The sequence below is a fragment of the Protopterus annectens genome, chromosome 5.part0 (assembly GCF_019279795.1).
Source record: "Protopterus annectens isolate FY-2018-M chromosome 5.part0, PAN1.0, whole genome shotgun sequence".
Classification (NCBI taxonomy): domain Eukaryota; kingdom Metazoa; phylum Chordata; order Ceratodontiformes; family Protopteridae; genus Protopterus; species Protopterus annectens.
In genome coordinates this window covers 1384979963-1385003495 of record NC_056735.1, presented here as the reverse complement: position 1 = coordinate 1385003495, position 23533 = coordinate 1384979963, and the positions used below count along the sequence as shown (strand labels likewise).

General features: G+C 44.3%; 1 protein-coding gene across 1 annotated transcript in view; it reads right to left on the bottom strand.

Annotated features, from left to right (window-relative positions):
* Window positions 1–23533, bottom strand: part of CCDC81 (coiled-coil domain containing 81) — a 1631012-nt gene that overhangs the window by 1025487 nt on the left and 581992 nt on the right. The window contains exon 6 of the mRNA XM_044071201.1: window positions 12697–12851. Coding sequence (XP_043927136.1) covers window positions 12697–12851 — 155 coding nt within the window. The remainder of the gene's footprint in view (window positions 1–12696; window positions 12852–23533) is intronic.

Below are 23533 nucleotides of genomic sequence, written 5' to 3'. Positions count from 1 at the left end.
ATCCCTCGGCTCCGACTCGGCACTTGCTAAGCTCGAGAGTCACTTTTACCAGCTCGAGGCAGCCCCATATCCCATGATGCAAGGCGGTAAGTACCCAGATCTCGTTTGCTGACAAAGGGCAATAGCACCAAGCATAAAATACTTCCCAAAGGAAGATAGAAAAACTTACAGATGGAAGAAGGACCAGGTCTGAATGGTCTTCAGTATAACAGTTTCTTATAACAAGGTCTGTCCAGGCCAGGGGGAAGGAGGGAGGGTCGCAAGAAAGAAGGCGAGAAGACAACTAACATGGAACGTTATGGTAGGTACATAACTTCTTAATGTTAAGTTGTCAATCTCGCCTTCATTCTTGCTTGATGGGACCGTCCTAGCACCTCTATCCTGGGTGGCTCAATGGAACAAACTCTTGAGGACTGTAGAGCCAAAACTGGCTCTGTCCCTGGAGGCCAAGTCCAATTTGTAATGGGAAACAAAAGTGTGAGGAGTAGCCCAAGTGGCCGCTGCACAAATAGTGTCCAAAGGAAGTCTAGCTTGAAAAGCTGTAGAAGTAGCTAAGCTCCTAGTTGAATGTGCTTTAGGTTTTGAGCACAGCTGTTTTCCCCTGAGCGTATAAATTTCAGAGATGACCGAAGAAAGCCATCTGGACAAGGTCATTTTAGAAACAGGAAGGCCTTTTTTATTATCCGCATAGGAAAGAAAAAGTTGATCAGATTTTCTAAATTTTTTTGTTCTGTCCAAATAATATCTAAGTTGACGGTGGACATCAAGATAATGTAGCTTCTGTTCAGCTCTATCTGAATAGTTAGGGAAAAATACAGGGAGATCAATGGATTGATTCAAATTGTTCTTTGAAGCGACCTTAGGTAAAAAGGTTGGGTTAGTTCTCAAAGATACTCTGTCTTTGTGAAAAACCAAATAGGGGGGTCGAACCGAAAGAGCATGAAGTTCAGACACTCTCCTGGCAGATGTAATAGCCACTAGGAATAAAGTTTTCCAAGAAAGATATTTCAGAGAACAAGAAACATCTGGCTCAAAGGGGGGAAGAATCAAGGATGTCAGCACTAAATTTAGATCCCACTGAGGAGGAGGATTCCTGATTGGAGGCTTTAGTAGGAAAATTCCTTTCAAGAAGGCCCTGCAGAGCCTATGGGACATAATATTATGATCTGCTATCCCGACATGAAAATTGGAAATAGCAGCCAATTGAACTCTGACTGTGGAAGAAGAGGAACCTGCATGAAAAATCTCTGCTAAGAAGTCCAGGACTGCCTGAACAGGGGCAGTAAAAGGATCAATATTCTGGGCCTTAGCCCAATAAGAGAAACGTTTCCATTTGCTTGTATAAATCCTCCTGGTAGAGGATTTAAGCGGTTACTATGATGTCTCTAACTGGGTTAGAGATCAAAGGAAGCCTGGCTAAGGAAGGAAGTGGAGCAACCATGCTGTGAGGTTGAGAGAAGGGATTGACTGGTGCAGCTGACCCGATTGGTGAATCAGAAGATCTGGCACTGGGTCCAGATGCCACGGCTGCACCAAAAGGTGATGATGGAGGAACGGGAACCAAACTTGTCGAGGCCAGTAAGGGGCAATGAGAATCAATTTGGCTCTCAAAACGGTAGCTTTCTGGATCACCTGAGGGATCAGAGGAAAAGGAGGGAAGGCATAAAGAAGTCCCTGGGGCCAATCCTGCGTCAGAGCGTCTCTGGGGGGATGGCCTGATAGAGGGAAGAGGCTGAAGAAGTCTGGACATTTGCTGTTTTGGGGAGTAGCAAAAAGATTGCAACATGGACGACCCCATTCCAGAAAAATCTCTTCCGCTATAGATTGCTTGAGAGACCACTCGTGAGGCATGAGAATAGCTCTGCTCAATCTGTCCGCTACAATGTTGGTTTTCCCAGGGATATGCATTGCTACCAGAAACCGATGAGAGGAGATCGCCCATTGCCATAGTCTGAGCGCTTCGACACAAGGGGTAGGACTTGGTTCCGCCCTGTTTGTTGATATACCAAACTACAGACATGTTGTCTGTGTGGACTGCAATTGTCCCTACGGGAAGAAAGTCGTTGAGGGCTTGCAACGTTAAAAGCACTGCTCTCATCTCCAGGACATTTATGTGCAGATGGTACTCGAACGGCTGCCACATCCCATGAACCATCCTGCCCTGATAATGACCCCCCCACCCGATCAGGGAGGCATCCGTGGTGACAGTGGCTATCGGGGATGGGGGTACAAAGTACCTGCCTTGGTGAACCTGAGGCGATGTGATCCACCAAGCAAGATGCTCTTTGCATGTCTGTGTCACCAGAATCTGGTGACGCATTGGAAGTTGCTGGTATGACCATTGTGTGAACAGCATCCACTGAAGAAGGCGCATGTAGAATCGAGCCAGGGGGAGAAGAGTAATGGCCGCAGCCATGAGACCTAATACCTTTAGAACCATTCTGGCCTGTACTTTCTTGCTGGCCAGAATGATCCTGACATGACTCTGAATGTCTGAAACTCTTTGATCTGTAAGGGTAGCTGACATCCGAACAGTGTTTAAGTTTGCGCCTATGAAGGTAATAGACTGGCAGGGCGATAAGGATGACTTTTCGAAGTTGATTGAGATGCCCAAATGAGAACAAAGGTCTATTGTGTAATCCCTGGCTTGTATAAGCTGATGCCTGGTGGTGGCTGACAGGAGCCAGTCGTCGAGATACGGAAACACCTGGAATCCTTGACGTCTCAGGTGAGCCGTGACCACTGCCATGCATTTGGTGAACACTCTGGGGGCTGTAGTGAGACCAAAGGGCAGGGCTCTGAACTGGAAATGACTGGACCCCAGCCGAAGCGGAGAAATCTCCTGGAGCGTCTGTGAATTTTGATGTGATAGTACGCATCCTGAAGATCTATTGAGCACATCCAGTTGTCCTTCTGTAAGAAGGGCAGAATTGACTGAAGAGTGACCATTTGGAATCTTGTCTTCCTGACAGACTTGTTGAGTCTGCTGAGATCCAATATTGGTCTCCAGTCTCCCGTCATTTGGGGACCAAAAGAACCTTGAGTAGATTCCGGGCTCTGAATGGTCTATTGTAACTGGCTGAATGGCTCTTTTTTGCAGTAGTTTTGAGACTTCTAACTCTGCAATCTCCCTTAGACCGGGTGGTACATCTGGAAGGGAACTTGAGGGGAAGGGACTTTCCTCGAAAGGAATTATGTAACCCTTGGATATGATCGACTGTACCCATCTGTCTTGAGTGAGGGAATGCCAGGCTTCTGGGTACAGTGATAATCTTCCCCCGACTGTTTCCAAGGAGGGACAGCCGGGCAACACCTCAGGGATGCTGAAAGGGCTTGTCAGAGAGAGGCTCCCTGTTTCCCTGGTTTTTCGGACCCCCTCTGCCTCTAGAGCGTCTGTTGTTGTTACCCCCTCTGCCTCTAGGGGTAAACTGACCACGTGAATCTGGCGTGACTCCTTGGGATTTACGGAACCACATTTTCCCACCTTTCTGTCCTTTGGGATAAGGTCTAGAAGGGGTGGAAAAACGGACTCCAACAGCAGAAAGAGTCTTGCCGTCCTGTTCGCACCTGGTCAAGGTTTCCTTCACCTGAGGGCCAAACAAAGCTGACCCATCAAAGAGAGAATTTGTGAAGGACGCCTTAAAGGGATCCGCAAAATCACATAGCCGCATCCAGGCTTGGCGTCTAAGAGCCACACCTGTACCTGCGGCTCTACTCGCTCCATCCGCAGCATAAGATATTAGCCGCATGGAGGAGTTTGCAATGGAATTGAGGGTTCCTAGCTGCGAAGCAATTTTTCTTGAGCCCCTGCAGCTGTAGGATCCTGAACTACTTCACCCAGCTCCTTAAGGATATCCCTCTGGAGTCTGGTGAAGTGACATAGGTAATTCAGCGAACGCATAGCAAAGGTCGCTGAGGAAAACATCCGCTTACTGCACCTATCCATGGTCCTAGAGTCCTTATTAGGAGGATGGACGGGCACGGAAGGATCTGCAAGTTCCTTTTGGTGGCCGCAGCCACCACCATGGCATCAGCGGGACACCCTTAGTGAGGAATTGCTTGTCACACGGGCAGTGATAAATTTTGAAGGCCTCCTAGGGACTGGCTCTACAGAGTCAGGAGCTGCCCACGCCTTCGTGCAATAACCTGCATAAGGGGGTCGAAGGCGGAGACACCCAGGAGGTGGAGGGCCGAGATCCAAACGCCTCTAGGTATACTGACTCATCCTCAGAGGGATTGTTGGTGGGCCAGTTTCCCTCTGTTTCAGGAGTTCTAGGATGTCTGAGAAGGAGACATCCTCAGAGGGGATCTAGGGATCCCTCTGACTCATCAAAGTCAGTATCCAAGTGACAGACTCGGGAGTCTACATGCTTCCTCTTACAAGTCCTCTTCCTAGGAGGATCTCCCAAACATCAGGAGAATCCTCGGAAGAGGGGAAATTCCCAATGGGGAAACCTGAGGCGGAGGATCTCTGGGTCCTGTAGCAAGAGAAGTGGCAGAGATGTCAACAGGTACTATAGAGGGAGGAGCTACGGAACAGACTGCTGACTGATACCAGTGGCCAGTACACTCTTCATCACCTCGAATGCTCCCTCCCAGGCAGGTCCGAGAGAACCCGCTCCAAGAGCTAGGAACCCAGGGACCACCGAAGGGAAGTCTCCGAGGCAGATGTCGGAGCCGAGCTCACCAAGGCCGAGGCTCCAAGGGAAGAGCGGGTTCAGACAAGGGTCCGATGCCACTCACCCCTCGGAGGAGACCATGGAAGCCCGACCACCGAATCCCTCTAAGGAAGGTCTCAAGAGGAGATAAGAGTAGAGGCTGAAGGAACAGAAGGGGGTATCCGTCCTCCAGCCGTAGCAGTAACCATTCCCGAAGACTCCAACTCCAAGCTCTGAGGTAGAGTTGAAGGAGGAACTGTAACGGGGTGTGGACCAACAGTCGTCTGTTGAGACGGACTATGTAACATTTGGGCCAGTACCTGTGACTTAAGTAATCTACTGACCACTCTCTCTAGGTCATGATCTGACAGTCTGGATGACCTTGAAGATCGGCTCCGATGGCTCCGTTCCGAAAGAAGAGGTGAAGCCGGGGCCGAAAGTATCGGCTCCAAGGAAGGAGACCTCGACCTCTTCCTGGAATGAGCCATCGGAGCCGATACTATAGATCATGTCGGAGCCGATTTCTCGGAGCCGACAGGAAGCCTCGATGTATCGGCTCCAGCCAGAGCCGATACAGCCACCAAAGTAACGGTGTCGGAGCCGATCGGAGCCGACACCGATGCCTGTGCCACATGGGTGTCGGAACCGATCGGAGCCGACACCGAAGTGGTCGATACAGATTCGGCACCGATAGCCATCGGTGCCGAAGGCTTTGTTAAGCCAGAATCGGCTCCAGCCGAGCGATCTCGACTCGAACGAAGCGGAGCCGAGGCCGCAGGCTTAGAAACAGAAGCCTGGGCCTTGGAAGATTTAACTGATTTAGGTGGAGCCGACTTAGCCGGAGAGCCCTCCGGCTTAAGAAGGCCCCTAAGGATCAGTTTGTTGCGTCTTTCCTGCAGGACTCTCTGGCTGAAGGAATGACAAATAGCACAGGAGTCCTGCAGGTGAAGAGGCCCCAGGCAATACAGGCAAGAAGTGTGACCGTCTGTCAGAGACATCTTCTGACAGCACGAGTCACACTTCTTAAAACCTGAGACCCTCTCCTTTGACATGGTGCTTTACACAAACACACACACACACCAGTCAAAAAATTAACTTAAATAAAATACCAAAAGGTATTTCTATAAACAAACACACACACCCTAACAGGGAGGGATGGGATGGGTAAAGTTTGACTAAAATAAATTAGAAAAGACAGGGATTTTCTGTCACAAAATGTAAATAATTAACCAAAAACTAATAATTAAGGGTTTTTAAGAAAAAAGGGGCTTAAATATCCAAAAAGAGAATCACTTACCAGGAGCTGGTAAAAGGAGGACCTCATAAGCGAAGCGGCAAACGAGATCTGGGTACTTACCGCCTTGCATCATGGGATATGGGGCTGCCTCGAGCTGGTAAAAGTGACTCTCGAGCTTAGCAAGTGCCGAGTCGGAGCCGAGGGATCGGCTCCGAACCCATCAAGCAAGAATGAAGGCGAGATTGACAACTTAACATCCATATTTCACAAACTATAACAACATCAATCATGTGGGAACATAGCAAATTTTCCAATAAAAAAAAACATTATTATTAATGCTCCTAGCATTAACAACCATCAGAGATGCATCAACTGTTGCTATCTGTGAACTGTTAAAATTTTGACCTGGCAAAAATCCTGCCTAGTGTTTGTCAAATATTGCAAAATGTCTACTGCAAAAATTCTCTTCCCTGATCTTGACAAATGCATGCCATCCTGTCTGGATACATGTGTGCCCAAAATTAGGCTTGGATGTTCTACACATTTCCATTTTTTTAAAACAGGACATTTTTCCATGTAGGTATTTACCCAAAAAATCTTTTTATTCACAGTAACCTGACTGCCCTTTCTATTGGTGATTTGTGAAAAATATGTCCTAACAGTACAAGCTATACTATCTAAGAGGGCTGTCAGTTCCCTACTAACAGTCAGAGAATCCTTGCGGATTACATCATTTGTACCGACATGAATAAAAATGGATCTGTACTTCTTTACATTAAGGCATTCCAAGGCTTGTCTCACCTGAGCAGCCAAGTGCACCGGATTGTGTGGAATACTTTGCATTTAACATTAACTTAGCCAACTGTTCTGCTGTTCCGCATTAAACAGTGCTGGCTCAGCTTTGTGATTTTTGATTGGCTCATATAGCTCAATGCGGTATATGAGCCAATCAAGTCACTGCTCCTAAGGCAAAGGTAGCTATTGAGGATGCAAAGAATTCATCCAATTGCGTGCTGCTACTAGTTTTTGCACCACTGCAATCCATTCAAAAAAGGCATTGCAGAGCATAGAGTGAGAGAGAAAGATACATTATCGTTTTGATTTTGAAGAGGGCTGCTGCAGTTTCTTATCCAGATTTGAGGATTTAATTTATTGTGCTATGGATGGATGCAATTCAGGACACAGTGTCAGGGACTGGGTAACGAGATGCCAGACAGCTACTGTAATGTGTTTGGGTACAGTGAACACAGGAAACTAGTTCAAAAAGTACTTTCTTCATTTATTGGGTACAGTGAACACAGGAAACCAGTTCAAAAGGTACTTTCTTCATTTATGTATTGGGTTCTCTAGTAAAACTGTCTTGAATTGTTTTAGCAGTGTTATAATGCTGGAATTAAAAATGAAATGGAAATGTGCTGTAGGCCAGAAACTGTTATTTTTATCTGTTGAGTAAAATGGGGTAAGTTTGTTTCACTTATGTTATGCTTCGCATCTCAAAGGATATGCAGCCAGACAAATTAGATTACATCCAAGTATGTGCCACACTCGCAGTATTGCTGCAGTTGTTTGATTTAGTGTAAATTTCATCTTAATCCATCAGCATATGTAATTTTCACTCTTTGGGGTAGGAGTACAGTATTTGTTGCCTGTTAGTGTAGCTTACAGAGATAAAACTGTTCCTACTTAAAATCCACAATTTGATTATTTGATATTTGACAAAAACATCTATCTTAATAGTGTGTGTGTGTGTGTGTGTGTGTGTGTGTGTGTGTGTGTGTGTGTGTGTGTGTGTGTGTGTGTGTGTCAAGACTGTTGAAACGTGAGGGCTGCAGTGCAGTGACTGTGCACCAAACCACCAAGTAACCTGAGGGAAAACTAAAAGGATCTACTAAAAGGCCTGAGATTTGCTTTGTCACTTAAACTTGGAGTGGAATAGTTGTAGTAGTGCTGCTGAGCTGCTGACTTGCTGCTGGGAGCTATAACTTTAGATTTTTTGTTCCTGCCTGATCATTTGCTGTTGAGGGGTTGTGGACTTCTGTTGTTTCCCTAATAGGTCTGAGGTACATGGCTAAATGTACATTGTACTGCTCAAAGAAAAGTAGGACTTTTTCTTTAAAACTAGTGTAAGCATTTGGTTATTTATTTTATTTTATTTATGTATTGACCAGTCCTTGATTTTGACTTCAGTTTTACCTCTGCCCCTTTTAATCCTTCCTAAAACAGGTAACTTGGAGAAAAGATTGTAAATTACACTTATAGGTTCATAGGTTCATAGGTTCATACTAGGCTATCTGCCCTAGGGCGTTTATAAGCCTAGCCAGAGTGTGTTTGGCTTTCGCCACCCATTTTAAATGAATTTTGCTATGCCCTTTTTCGAGGTTAGTATACTGTGCCTCTATCTAACAGTGACACAGAAGTGATACCCGGGGTAAACCTATGATCTCCCATCCACTCATCAAGATTCCTCTTGAAGAGAGTCAATGAGGGACTCTGCCTAACCTGGACTGGGATTTTATTCCAGAGTGAAGGGAGCCTCTGGGTTATGAATCTGTCCCTCCAGCATGTCCTATTTATTTCAGTGCTGAGGTTCAAGTCTCTCGAGCGCATAGCTCAATGGGATTTGAATTTTCTGAGGTGCAGCATGTCCATTAATTCCGGGTTGGACATGGCTTTATACGTCAGGCACAGATCGCCTCTGAGCAGGCGGTATGCCACTGAGTACAGCTGGAGTTTCTTTAACCGGGCAGCATATGGCATCTGTTTGAGCCCTTTGATCCTCTTGGTGAGGTACTTTTGGGGTCTTTCCAGTTGCTGCAGGTGTCTGGTAAGGTACATCCCAAAAGGGGCATTGTACTCAATTATGGGCCTGATGAGGGATGAGTAAGGAGGCACGATGACCTCCCCTGATCTAGATGTGAATCCCTTCATGATTAGGTGGGCTATATAAAATGTTTTTCTAACCACTTTGGCTACGTGGTTTTCAAATGAGAGATTGCTATCAACTTGGGTCCCCAGGTCCCTAATTACTTCTTCCGTACTTAATGGATAACCACCTATGTGGTAATTTGTGGGCACTTTGTTTTTGCCAAAGGGGATGACTATACACTTTTTGGCGTTTAGCTTGAGGCCATGGCTCTGGCACCAGTTGTCTGTTTCTATGAGGCCCTTTTGTAGGATGCTTGTGTCAGCTGAAGAGTTGATTATTGCACCTAGTTTGCAGTCATCTGCGAACTTGGTCAGCCACAGTCCTTCCATGTTGGCCTGTACCTCCAAGAAATATATACCGAACAAGAGAGGTCCCAAGACTGAGCCTTGTGGGACGCCACTTGTAACTGGTTTGGAGTTTGACATGGCTCCAGCAATTCTAACCATGTGGGTTCTGTCCTTGAGCCAGTTTGCAACCCATCTAGTGACATACGGGTTTATATTTAAGCTGGTGAGCTTATCTATAATGCCCGAGTGGGGTATTGTATCGAAGGCTTTTGCGAGGTCCAGGTAGGCTGCGTGGACCACCTTCCCCTCGTCAATGGCCTTGGTGACTGTTTCAAAGAAATTGACCAGGTTTAAGAGGCAGGATCTGCCCTTAACAAAGCCGAACTGGGTAGGATCCAGTGTCTGTAGCTCCCCAATATCTTTATTTATGAGGTCCATGATGATCCTTTCCATAGCTTTGCAGACCAAGCTAGTCAGGCTTATGGGGCGATAGTTTCCAGGATCCGTTGAGGCACCACCTTTGTGGAGAGGGACCACTGTTGCTGTACACCACTCTTTGGATACATATTATGTAGTAAGGTTAAATGACAAATTTCCAAAAATGTATATTGTCAAATTCTCATATTCTGTCAGAGTCTCAATGTAATAGTAGAAATATTTTGTGTTCCCTTAGTAATCCTGGATTTGTCCCTGGTTCTGCACAGATATGTCCATGCTCCATGGCAATGGTGTGTTTTTGCACAGTGCAAAAATAGGGTGTCCGTCAGTTTGATTGTTTGTCACACATTGCTAGGGTGTGTGTTCCACATTGGTCTCTTAAGAGGTTAAGACCTATGTGTCTTACATCTTTTATTTTTGCTCCTGGCAAGCACAACACTATTCAATGTTCATTATCTTCTCTGTAAATATAAGTATCGGTTCCACTGATAACTGAATCTCCATCTTCTTTACACTGCCCAATGAGAAAAGTCTTAAAATGCTACAGAATATACCTCTAAACCCACTGTGAACATTACTCAGGACATTTACTTAGATAATACCCCAATGACAAACTTTACACTAAATAGTATTTTGATATCTACAAAACAATAGTCATACAGTATAGACCATTTTTATATTAATTTTATTTATGATAACCAGTTTAATTGCAGTTGCAAAAAGTTATAAAATGTGGATGTTAGAGACAGTAAAGCTTCACAGTACAAACCTAGGGAAGCTGTTATATAGCACTTGAATTTTGCAAGCAGGGTCTGGTTGGAAGTAAAAGGAGATAGCAGTCCTAACAAATGAGTCACATGCTCACTTGACAATATGATGAGCTAGAAAGCATAGGGTAAATTAAAATTATGCAGTATTAGAACATGCATACATACATACTACATGTGCTTATTACGGTTCACCTTTTGTTTAAGAATTGCTGTGACTATTGTTCAAGAGGAGGAGGAGGAGGTGTGAAGTTTGAAGGAAGGCAGGAATTCAGCAATTTATGTAATGTTGTACTAATGATAATTACAAAGAAAGGATTTGTGTTGTAAAATGTACATAACTGGATAAATGTTAATATGGCTTGTTTTCTTTTCTGTAAATGTTTGTCTGTGTGTCAAATGATAACTCAATATAACTCAATAAAGGTGTTTAAAAAGTTGTTGGACTGTAAAGCAATTTTTTCTAGTAAATGTAATATTTTTGAACACTTATCTACATGTGGTGGTTGCCTTTGCTTGAAACTGTGAAGCTGTTCACATCTTATAATGAAAAGAGGCCATACTTTTGTTTTTCAAGGTACAGATATAAAAATTAAGTGAATGCAAACATGCAAATGTATAGCTATCCACTAAAAAGCATATGAGAGTTCTGCAGAGCTGGACTATTAATCAAAGTATAACTGTACTGTAGTGGTCATAGGCTGCAAACAATGTAAATACAGCCAGTAACCTTTTGCTAATCAAACCAGCTAGACCCTTTCAATATGCCCCAGGTAGAGTGGTCATTTATATATCTGATAACAGCATAAATGGACAAATCTCAAATACATTTGTTTCAACTATAACTGGGTGGAGCAACAAAACACCTATACCTTTTACACCGTTTACATTTTGGTCTTTCTTTAAATTGCTGCTCCAACAAACACACAAAGTTCTTAAAGTCAAAAGCAACACAGACCCTAATAACCCTATTTAAGAAACCATTTTAATCTCTGTAAAAGATTGTGCTATGAGTCTTGTCAGTCTGTCCTTAACCCAGAAGCCCTGAAGTTAAATACTCCCTAATACTCTGATGCTGATAATGATTCCATCCAGGTCATAGCACTGGCTCAGTACTATTCCATCACTCACTTTACGTGAATCCCACTAAAAAAAAGAACGCACACTAAGTGCATAAAAAACAGATCCTTTTATTGTTTGCTTGTTTTTTTTCCAACCAAAAATGCAAAACATCACTCAACTACTCATCATACACAGAACAACAGTAAATGGAGCCAAAAAGTAAAACGTAAAATTTAATAGCATGACGTTCCAAATAAAAAATGCATAAAAGGATTCATAAAACAATTAAAAACTTTAATTCCATAGATCGGGCTATTAAATTTTACATTTGTTACTGTTTGTAAATGTTTTACATTTTTGGTTACTAAGTAATTACAGTACAAACGCCCATTTAATCATTTTTTTTTTTAATTAGCTCTTCTTCTTGACTTCAACGGCATTCCATATAGACAACTTATATTACAATGCTCTTCCAGACTTAGATACCAAATCCCACTAGGGTTGCAATCAATCATTGACGTACATTTTGAGACTGGACCTAGTAGAGAACACTCAACACACAATTAGTGCAGTCAGAAACTACTACTCTTAAAACAGTGGGGAAATAGTGTGCTTACTTCAGCTGTTTCAGCACAGCAGCCCATATCAGACAAACTGTAACATTTCCTTTTCCACTCACAGCTAATGTAGACAATGGGACACACTGTTAAACTGCGACTTTCCTGTTCAAACCAGGACAGAATTCAACCCTATGTAGTCATCTTTAGCTGCAATTTGTGTTCCTCAAGTACATTTGTTGATTGAATCAGTGAGGGAGAAGACACAATCATAATTAATGAAAAGTTGAGGTAATGATTTTTTTTTTTCAATCTTTACTGAAAAAACAACAAATGAAGAAATGAGTGGGTCTACTATACAGCAGAAATTTTTCAGCATGTTATTCAGAGACTGGAAGTACTCAGACAATAAGAAGAACTGAAGAGAGTGTATGCCAGTGCTGAATTTTATATGGTAGTCTCTCATCATCTTCTCATGAAGTTTCACAGGCAAGAGATCAATACTGGAATTCATAGGGAAAAGGGACAGTATAGGAAATTTGGCCAGAGCAATGGAAGGAGAAGGCAGATAAACCCGAATTTTAATGATTTGCTGTTACAGTGGCCCTCATCAAAATCACTGAATATAGTTCTGAACAAATGACTGCCCATTCTCTAAATGTTTCTACTGAATAAATATCTTCCTTTCATTTTATGTTATTGAATATCCTGCATGTTTATTAAATGATATAGTCAAATAGTTGCTTTTAATATTTTTTACTTACCTCTGTTCATCTCTCCAGCCTCTATATGTTTATCTTCATTTTTTTCTTCATTATTTGATTCCTGATTTTCTAGCCATTGTGTTGTCTGTTCTTGTTCTTCTTCTTCAACTGTTTCTGCTTCTTCTGTGATTGACTGCATGATCTTATTGTCTAATCTTTAGAAAACAGAATTGTTAAGCACTGCATTAAAATTTCTAGTGTCACATGTTTTACATAATCAAACAAACATCATATTTGCAGGATCATATCAACTGTGCACAGGTACGCAATAAATATATTTTTTCTTAAGACAGATTCTCTTGCACATTTAAAAACTTTGTGCAACATTACAGGGAGACAGGAAAATTATGGAATATAAAGTAAGGTTGCGGTTATTGGCTAGGTATGTTGTAGTCTGCAAATGGATTGCCTAGTACTTATATACGAACCTCAGACATTGTATATCATCACAGACTTAGGTTAAAGCCCAAATTTCCATATTCTGTGTAAATTAAACAGAATTATGCTAGATTGTGTATGGTGACATTTGAAGCTAGGTTTCAGGTTAGAATTACATTTAAGCAAAATATCACAAGGAAGGAAGAATTGACTTTCCACCCATATTTGTTTTATTTGTTAACTGGGTAAGCCCACTGAACAATTATCCCTTTTCAGGGGCAGTCCATGGCACTATCTGGTTAACTGGCTTGCTCAGAGTCATATAGTACACAAATAAAGGCTGATGGAATGAAATCCTAGACAGCAGAAAATAGCTCATTAACAGCCTACAGCCTTAATTCTTTGTACTGACTGCTTGACAGAAATCACTAAACTCAAAACCTTTTAAGATCCAGGGGAAATTATTAGATACCATAGAAATGTTTGGCACTGGCCTATCATAATTAAGACAGAGGTTGTACAAAAGATTATGAAGGCAAATTACAGGTGATTTCTCCCATTCAGACCAATAATTCAAGCAACAACAAAAAATAGCTGGGACCCCAGAGATAAAGTATCAAGAGCCCTTCTTGATAGTAACAAAGAAATATGCAAATAAAGGTCTTCATCAACTTATAAGTATTCTTAGATCTTGGTCAGTAGAGGATCTAAAATTAGAAGTTATGTACCTACCATAACGTTCCATGTTAGTTGTCTTCTTCTCACCTTCTTTCTTGCTGGATGGGTTCGGAGCCGATCCTCGGCTCCGACTCGGCCACTCTAAAAGCTCGAGAGCTAGTTCCACCGGCTCGAGGCTCCCCTATATCCCACAATGCTAGGCGGTAACTCCTCAGATCTCGTTTGAAAGCTAAGGCCAGCAATAAAATTCCATAAGGAACAAAGAAGAAAACTCTTCTAGGTCTGTCCTGGCTAGGGGGAAGGAGGGTGGGACGCAAGAAAGAAGGCGAGAAGAAGACAACTAACATGGAACGTTATGGTATGTACATAACTTCTAAATGTTAAGTTGTCAATCTCGCCTTCATTCTTGCTGGATGGGACCGCGTCCCTAGCACCTTGTCCCAGGTGGCCTATCGGAACAGACTCTTGAGTACAATGGAACCAAAGTTGGCTCGGTCTCTAGAGGCCAAATCCAACTTATAATGAGAAATGAAGGTATGGGGAGAAGCCCAAGTAACTGCCGAACAAATCGAATCAATAGGCAGCCTGTCTTGGAAAGCTACAGAAGTGGCTAAAGCTCTAGTTGAATGAGCCCTGGGTTTGGATGGCAACCGTTGATGTCTTGTCTCATACACTAGGGTAATCAATGAAGTAAGCCATCTAGAGAGAGAGACTTTAGAGTCTGGAAGGCCCATTCTACCTTCTGCATAAGAAACAAACAGTTGGTCAGATTTCCTGAATTGTTTGGTCCTGTCTAAATAGTACCTAAGTTGGCGATGAACATCTAAACAGTGTAACTTTTGTTCTGACCTATTAGAATAATTTGGGAAGAAAACAGGAAGCTCAATGGTTTGATTCAAATTTGCCAAAGAAGCTACTTTGGGCAAAAAAGATGGGTTAGTACGCAAGGACACCCTGTCTTTATGAAATACCAGATAAGGGGGTCAACTACACAGAGCATGGAGTTCGGAGACTCTTCTAGCTGAGGTGATAGCTACTAAAAAGAGTGTCTTCCAAGAAAGTAACTTTATAGAACATGAAGCCGCAGGTTCAAAGGGGGGAAGAATTAAAGATGCCAGAACCAAGTTGAGATCCCATTGAGGAGGAGGATCTCTGATGGGTGGTTTGAGTAGAAAGACTCCCTTTGAAAAGGCCTTGCAGAGTCTGTGAGACATGATAGAGGACTCTGAGATTCCAACATGAAAGTTCGAAATTGCAGCCAATTGAACTCTAATGGTAGATGGGGACGAACTTGCATGGAAAAGTTCGGCTAGAAAGTCTAGAACTGTTTGAATAGAAGCAGTGAAAGGATCTATATTCTTTGACTGTGCCCAATAGGAAAAACATTTCCACTTGCTATGATAAATCTTCCGAGTGGAAGATTTATGAGAGGCAATCAAGATATCTCTAACTGAGTGAGATATCAAAAGAAGCCTGGCTAAGCTCGGAATTGGAGGAACCAAGCTGTGAGGTTCAGAGAGGGAAGGGAGTGGTGCAACTGACCCGACTGATGGGTCAAGAGGTCTGGAACTGGGTCCAGATGCCAAGGTTGTTCCAACAGATAACGGTGGAGAAAGGGGAACCAAATTTGTCGAGGCCAGTAAGGGGCAATGAGGATCATAGAAGCTTTCTGAGCGATGGCTTTCTGTATCAGCTGGGATATAAGTGGGAAGGGAGGAAAGGCATATAGAAGTCCCCGGGGCCAAACGTGCACTAGAGCATCTCTGCTGGGATGGCCTGGTTGGGGAAAGAGGGTGAAAAAATCGTCGCACTTGCTGTTTTGGGGAGTAGCGAAAAGGTCACAGCAAGGCCTGCCCCACTTTCAAAAAACTTTCTCCAACACTGAATTGTTCAGAGACCACTCGTGAAGCATGAGAATAGCTCTGCTCAATTTGTCCGCAATCACATTGGACTTCGCGGGGATGTGCGTTGCTATCAGAAATCGCTGAGAAGAAATCGCCCATTGCCATAGTCTGAGTGCCTCTCAACATAGGGGGTAAGACCTGGTTCCGCCTTGTTTGTTGATGTACCACACTACAGACATGTTGTCTGTTTGTATTGCTATAGTTCCCTTGGGAAGAGAGTCTTGTAGGGCTTGCAATGCTAGAAGCACTGCTCTCATCTCTAGGACGTTTATGTGCAAGTGGCACTCGAACGGTCGTCACATGCCCTGGACTGTCCTGCCCTGGAAATGCCCCCCCCACCCGATCAGGGAGGCGTCCGTTGTCACTGTAGCAACCGGAGGGGGAGGGACAAAAGGTCTCCCTAGGAGGAGCTGAGGAGATGTGATCCACCAAGAGAGATGACTCTTGCACGACTGAGTTATCCGAATAGGATGGGACATTGGAAGGCTTTGGTAAGATCATTGTGTGAAGAGCATCCATTGCAAAATCCTCATGTGGAAGCGAGCTAATGGTAGGAGAGGGATGGCCGCCGCCATAATCCCCAAGACTTTCAGGATCTGTCTGGCTTTGACTTTGTTGTTCTGCAAAAGAAGAAAGACCTGTTTGTGAATGTCTGCTATCCTCTGCTCTGTGAGTCTGGCTGACATCTTGACTGTGTCTAGATTTGCGCCTATGAAAGTAATAACACAACAAGGCGACAAGACAGACTTTTCGTAGTTTATTGAAATGCCTAATGCCTGACGTGCGAAAGGTGTAGTCTCTGGCGAGGAGTAAAAGATGCTTGGTGGGGGCTGTAAGGAGCCAGTCGTCTAAATAAGGAAACACCTGGAATCCTTGACGTCTCAGATGAGAGGCTACCACTGCCATGCATTTGGTAAACACACGTGGGCCTGTAGTGAGACCAAAGGGCAGGGCTCTGAATTGAAAATGACTGGTTCCCAGCCTGAAGTGGAGAAACCTCCTGGAGCGTCGATTCATCTTGATGTGATAGTACGCGTCCTGGAGATCTATAGAGCACATCCAGCTGTCCCGTTCCAAAAGAGGAAGAATGGACTACAGCGTGACCATCCGGAACTTTGTTTTCTTGATAAACTTGTTCAAGTTGCTGAGATCCAAAATGGGTCTCCAGTCCCCTGTTTTCTTTGGAACCAAAAAGAATTTGGAGTAGTTTCCGGATCCTACTTGGTCTGCTGGCACTGGTTGAATAGCTCTTTTTGCGAGCAGCTTTGAAATTTCTAATGCTGCTTGCTCCCTTTGACTGGGTGGAACGTCTGGAAGGGATTTTTTGGACAGCTTTGGAATGAAAAGGAAAGAGATTCTGTAGCCTTCGGAAATAATAGACTGTACCCACTTGTCTTGAGTTAAAGATAGCCAGGCTTTTGGGTACAGTGACAACCTTCCCCCGACTGCCTCCGAAGGTGGACAGTCGGGCAACACCTCAGGGATGCTGAAAAGGCTTGTCAGAAGAGGATTCTCGACTGCCCTGATTCTGCGGGCCCCCTCTGCCTCTGGGACGGCATCTACCATTGTTGTTCCCCCCTCTGCCTCTAGAGGGGAATCGACTCTGTGCGTCAGGCAAGTCTCCTTGAGATTGTTTACGGAACCACATCTTTCCCCCCTTCTAACCTTTGGGGTAAGGTCTAGAAGGAGTAGAAAAACGGACTCCGACGGCAGAAAGAGTTTTGCCATCAGTCTCACACCTAGTCATGGTTTCCTTCACTTGAGGACCAAAGAGGGATGATCCATCAAAGGGGGAATTAGTGAAGGACGCCTTAAAGGGGTCCGCAAAATTACAAAGCTGCATCCAGGCATGCCTACGCAAGGCTACACCTGTACCTGCCGCTCTACTTGCTCCATCAGCCGCATATGAAAGGAGGCGCATGGAGGAGTTGGTTATAGAATTAAGGGTAGCCAGCTGAGAGTTCATCCTGTCCTGAAAACCTGCAGCTGTTGGGTCCTTCAACATTTCACTCGCTTCCTTGAGTAAATCCCTCTGAAGTCGAGTAAAATGACACAGGTAATTCAGCGATCTCATAGTAAAGGTCGCTGACGAGAACATCCGCTTCCCATACCTGTCCATCGACCTAGACTCCTTGTTAGGAGGATGAACAGGCACTGAAGGATCAGCTAACTCCTTCTTGGTAGCTGCAGCCACCACCATAGCATCAACAGAGATGCCTTTGGTCAGAAACTCTTTATCCTTGGGGGCCGTGATGAACTTAGATGGTCTCCTGGGGGTGGGTTCCACTGAGTCAGGAGCCGCCCAAGCCTTCTTTGCCACCACTTGCATAAGGGGGTCAAAGGGAGGGGACACCCAGGATGTGGAAGGGCGAGAGCCAAACGCCTCAAGGTACACTGATTCATCCTCTGAAGGGTTGAGGGCTGGCCAATTCCCCCTCTGTTTTAAGATTTCAAGGATGTCTGCAAAAGAGACATCTTCAGAGGGGGAACGAGGGGACCCTTCAGAATCCTCTAAATCAGTGTCAGAGGTGACAGACTCAGGGGAGTCAATGTGCTTCCTCTTACACTGCCTTTTCCTAGGGGGCTCTCCTGCAGGGTCAGGAGAGGCCTCGGAAGAGGAGGAGATCCCCAAAGGGGAAACTTGAGGAGCTAGCTCTCTACAATCGGGGATGAGAGAGTGAGTCGAAATCACCGGAGGCACCATAGGGGGAGGGGCAGAAAGAACTGACTGGGGAGTAGAACCTGGTTCTAACACGCTCCTCATGACCTCAAAGGCACCCCTGTCAGGCAGAGCTGAAGGTCTCCATTCCGAAAAACTGAAAACCTCCCCTGGCACCGACAGTGATGGCTCCGAGGCCGATGTCGTTGCCGAACTCACCAGCGCCGAAGCACCGAGAGGGAGAGCAGGGTCGGACAAGGGTCCGATGCCACTCGCCCCCTCGGAGCCGACGAGGGAAGTCCGGCACCGAGATTCTTCCAAAGAAGACATCGGAGCCGACGACAGAACCGAAGACAAAGGTATCGGTTCCTACGCCACCCCAGTATCGGGTCCGAGCCGCCCCGGCTCCGAACTCAAAAGAGTCAGAGGAGGAATAGATTGAGTGGTAGGAATAGGTCTCGACTGTTGAGTCGGACTTTGAAGCATCTGGGCTAGTGCCTCGGACTTAAGAAGTCGACTCACTACTCTCTGAAGGTCATGGTCCGATAACCTGGAAGACCTAGAAGAGTGGGATCTATGGCTCCATTCAGACAACAAGGGTGATGCTGGAGCCGAATGAACGGAGCCGATAGATGGAGATCGGGACCTCTTCCTGGCTGTCGGTTCCGATAATAAAATCGGAGCTGACAGAGTAATGTCTTCCTCGGCTCCGGCCGGAGCCGAGGACACCGTAGGGGCTTGTATTCGAGATTCATCGGCTCCGGCCGGAGCCGATGTTCGAATAGCTTTAGTGCCTCTAGAAGATGGCTCAGAGGCTGGAGCCGATGGTCTAGAAGGCTTCAAGGGTTTCCCCGATGACTGAGTCGAGGGACCCTCAGGCTTAAGTAAGCCCCTTAAAATAAGTTTATTTTTTCGCTCCTGCAGGACTCTAGGGCTGAAGCCATGATAAACAGCACATGAGTCCTGCAGGTGCAAAGGTCCCAGGCAGTACACACAAGAAGTGTGACCGTCTGTCAGAGACATCTTCTGACAGCACGAGTCACACTTCTTAAAGCCTGAGACCTTTGATTCCTTAGACATATCTAAGGGAAAGTGTAACACACAAGCACACACACACACCGATTACACTTAGGGATAAATTAACACTAATTTAAACAAATTATAAGTAATAGTAATAAAATTCCCTATAAAACACAGTCACTCACTGGGAAGGGAGGGACTGGGCCTAGGGCCCGAGGGAAATTTTTTAAGATTTGTGGAAAAAAGGGGGTGGAAAGTTAACGGGAAAGGGATAAACTAATATAATACTAACTATTTATAAGAAAAATTAACTTTAAGGGGAGAAAGGCTAAGAAAACTAGTTCTTTACCAAAAACTAACCTGAGCCGGTAGGAACACACCTCGATCACTGTAGCGGCAGACGAGATCTGAGAAGTTACCGCCTAGCATTGTGGGATATAGGGGAGCCTCGAGCCGGTGGAACTAGCTCTCGAGCTTTTAGAGTGGCCGAGTCAAAGCCGAGGATCGGCTCCGAACCCATCCAGCAAGAATGAAGGCGAGATTGACAACTTAACATAACATTTTTTTAATTATTTGATAAGTCTGGCTTGAAATCATTCCAGGATCTGCAATATTGCAGTTTCAAATCTAGCATGCAGATCTTACAGATATTTCTTAGTAAGGCACATAATGCTTATATAGAACTCGACATACGATGTTAATAAAAACTTTCCTAACAGCATCTCTAGGGCAGTCTGTGGGAAGACCATCTGTAATTACCATAGCTAGAGTTTCCACCTTTCGTTGTGGCCGCAACAAGACAAAAGCCACACCTCCCACACTTCTCCTAACCCCACCTATCTCTTCTCTCCCCACACACTTTCTGCCCATTGTATGACATCATACTCATGTCGGGGATGGAGGAACATCCTCTTTTTGGGTTTGCTATGCAACTGCATCCAAATAGCAATTTTTTGTAAAGAAAAGCATAGTGAATCTGATGATTTAACAAGCTCTGATAGTCTGTTTTTTAAACAGAAGACCAGAGTTTCTACAATGTTTTCTGGACTACTGGACAATTTGTTTGATTTCTGGATAGTCTGGGAAAAAAAAACAGATAGATGGCAACCTTTACCATAACAGCAGATGTTTGAATACATATTTGAATATTTGAATGTTGTGGTAGCCTAAGCTATGGGTGATATACCCAGCCAAGAATCAGATATCTGGCTAGTATGCAAAGCTTCAGGGCACCTTCCATGAGTCTGTACATCTGAGAAGGCATGACAACATGCCGGTATAAAAATATATGTAAAGGTGTCAAAATTCAGAGCTGTCTTTCCTCTCAGGAGAAGGAGGACAGAGCCCTAAAAAAAGAAGTTATATACTCACCATAACGTTCCATGTTTGTTGTCCAGTATCTCGGGCTTCATTTTGCTGACTGGTTGGGTTCGGAACCGAGCATCGGTTCCAACTTGGTCTTATACTAAAGTTTGAGAGCTCTTTACTGGCTCGAGGCTGCATTCTATCCCATGAAGCCTAGTGGAAAATACCCAGATCTCGTTTGGTAAGCTAATAACATTAGACTGACATGAGATATGTGTAATTTAGAAAAAAAATTCCACACATAAATATATATAACTATATACACATATGTACAACAAAAGGCACAAATCTTAAATGGCCCCGGAACAAGAGAGGGGAACAAGATATTGGGCCCAAAGACTCCTCTAAATCATCCAGGAATGGGGAAGGAGGGAGGGACGCAAGAATGAACGTGAGATACTGGACAACAAACATGGAACGTTATGGTGAGTACATAACTTCTTTATGTTATGTTGTCCCATCTCACCTTCATTTTGCTGGTTGAGACAGTGCCCCCAGCACCTACTTTCTTGGGTGGCTCAAGGGAATAAACTCTTCAGAACAGTGGAACCAAAGGAAGCCCTGTTCTGGGAGGCCACATCTACTTTGTAATGAGTAATAATGGTATGAGGATTAACCCATGTGGCTGCAGCACAAATTGAATCCAAAGGTAATCTGGCTTGAAAAGCAGTGGAGGTAGACACATCTCTAGTAGAGTGTCCTCAAATTTTACTTGGAAGTTGTTTATGTTGAGAACTATAAGCATAAGTGATTGTGTTTGTAAGCCATTTAGACAATGTAACCTTAGAAACTGGGACTCCTTTTCTGTTTTCCGCAAAGGATATAAATAGTTGGTCAGATTTCCTGAAATTCTTTGTTCTATGCAGATAAAAATGTAACTGTCTATGTCCAGCTGATGGAGTTTATATTCTGCCTTGTTGCCATAATTTGGGAAAAATACTGGTAACTCAATGGATTGATTTAGATTGGCTTCAGAACACACCTTAGGTAAGAAGGAGGGATTTGTTCTGAGGGAGACTCTGTCTTTGTGGAAGACCAAGTAAGGAGGATGAATAGACAGAGCTTGTAATTCAGAAACTCTTTTGCTGAAGTGATGGAGATTAGAAAAAGAGTTTGCCAAGATAAGAATTTTAAGGGACAAGAAAAAGCTGGTTCAAAGGGAGGCAATATCAGGGATGCTGATACAAAATTTAGATCCCATGGTGATGGAGGTTCTTTTATAGGAGGCCTTAGGAGGCCTTAGGAGGAATGTGCCCCTCAAAAAGGCTTTACACAATCTGTGAGACATAATATTTGAACCCTTGATGCCTGTATGAAAATTAGAAATAGCAGCCAGCTGAACCCGAACAGTAGCAGCTGCCGTCCCTTGATTAAAAATTTCCTTCAGGAATTCCAGGATGGATGAAATGGGAGCTGTGAGAGGGTCCAACTGGTTTTTGTTTACCCAAATTGAAAATCTCTTCCACTTACTCGCATAAAGTTTTCTTGTAGAGCTTTTGTGCGCAGACAGTAAAATATGTCTCACTGCTGGGGATAAATCTGGAAGCCTGGCTAAGACTGGAAATGGAGTAACCAAGCTGTGAGCTAGAGAGTTTGGATGGAGGGATGGAGAGACCCAGACTGATGAGTCAAGAGATCTGGCACTGGGTCCAGGATCCAAGGATCCTCCAGGAGATAAGGCCATAGGAAGGGGAAGCATATCTGATGAGGCCAGTAAGGAGCAATGAGAATTATCTTGCAACTCAACAATTTTGCTTTCTGGATTACCTTCGGTATCAGTGGAAAAGGTGGAAAAGCATAAAGAAGTCCAAGGGCCAATCATGGACAAGTGTATCCCTGGGTGACTTCCCTGGTGGGGGGATTAGGGCAAAAAAGCTGCTGCATTTGGCATTGATGGACATGGCAAAAAGTTTGCAGCATGGCTTGCCCCATTTGCAAAAAATTTTGTTCGCAACTTCCTGTTTCAGGGACCACTTGTGTGGCATTAAGATTGCCCTGCTCAGCTTGTCGGCTATCATGTTGGATTTCCCCGGAATATGTGTCGCAATGAGAAAGCGTTGAGAAGAGACTGCCCATTGCTAAACTCTCTGGGCCTCTCAACATAAGGAGAAGGATCTGGTTCCACCTTGTTTGTTAATGTACCATACAACAGACATGTTGTCTGATTGAATTGCAATTGCCCCCGAAGGAAGAGAGTTTTGGAATGCCTGCAACGCCATGAGCACCACTCTTATCTCCAGGATGGTATTCATGATCCTGCCAAGTCCTTGGACGGTCTGTCCCAGATAATGCCTCCCCCACACGCCCTGTCTGGGAAGTGTCCATGGTCACAGTCGCTACTGGTTGGGGGAGAACAAATGGTCTGCCTAATGTCACCTGTGTAGACTGGATACACCAATGAAGATCCTTTTTGCATGTGTTGGTTATCAAAATTTTGTGGGGCATGGGCAACTCCTGCATGGACCATTGAGTGAAAAGAAGCCATTGAGTATTCTCATGTGTAGATGGGCCAAGGGAACCAAGGTTATTGCTGCTGCCATTGAACCCAGAACTTTGAGCACAAACCTGACTTGTACTTTCTTTTTCCTCAACAGGACTGATACCTGACAGTGTAATGTTAGGACTCTTTTTGCCGGCAGTTTTGCTACCATGCTTTTTGAATTTAAATCTGCTCCTATAAAGGTAATATGTTGAGAAGGCACCAAGGCAGATTTTTTGAAATTGACTGTAATGCCTAACTCTGAGCAGAGATGAAGTGTAGTGTCCCCTGCCCTGATTAGTAGATGCTCGGTGGTGGCAGTAAGGAGCCAGTCATCTAAGCATGGAAACAACT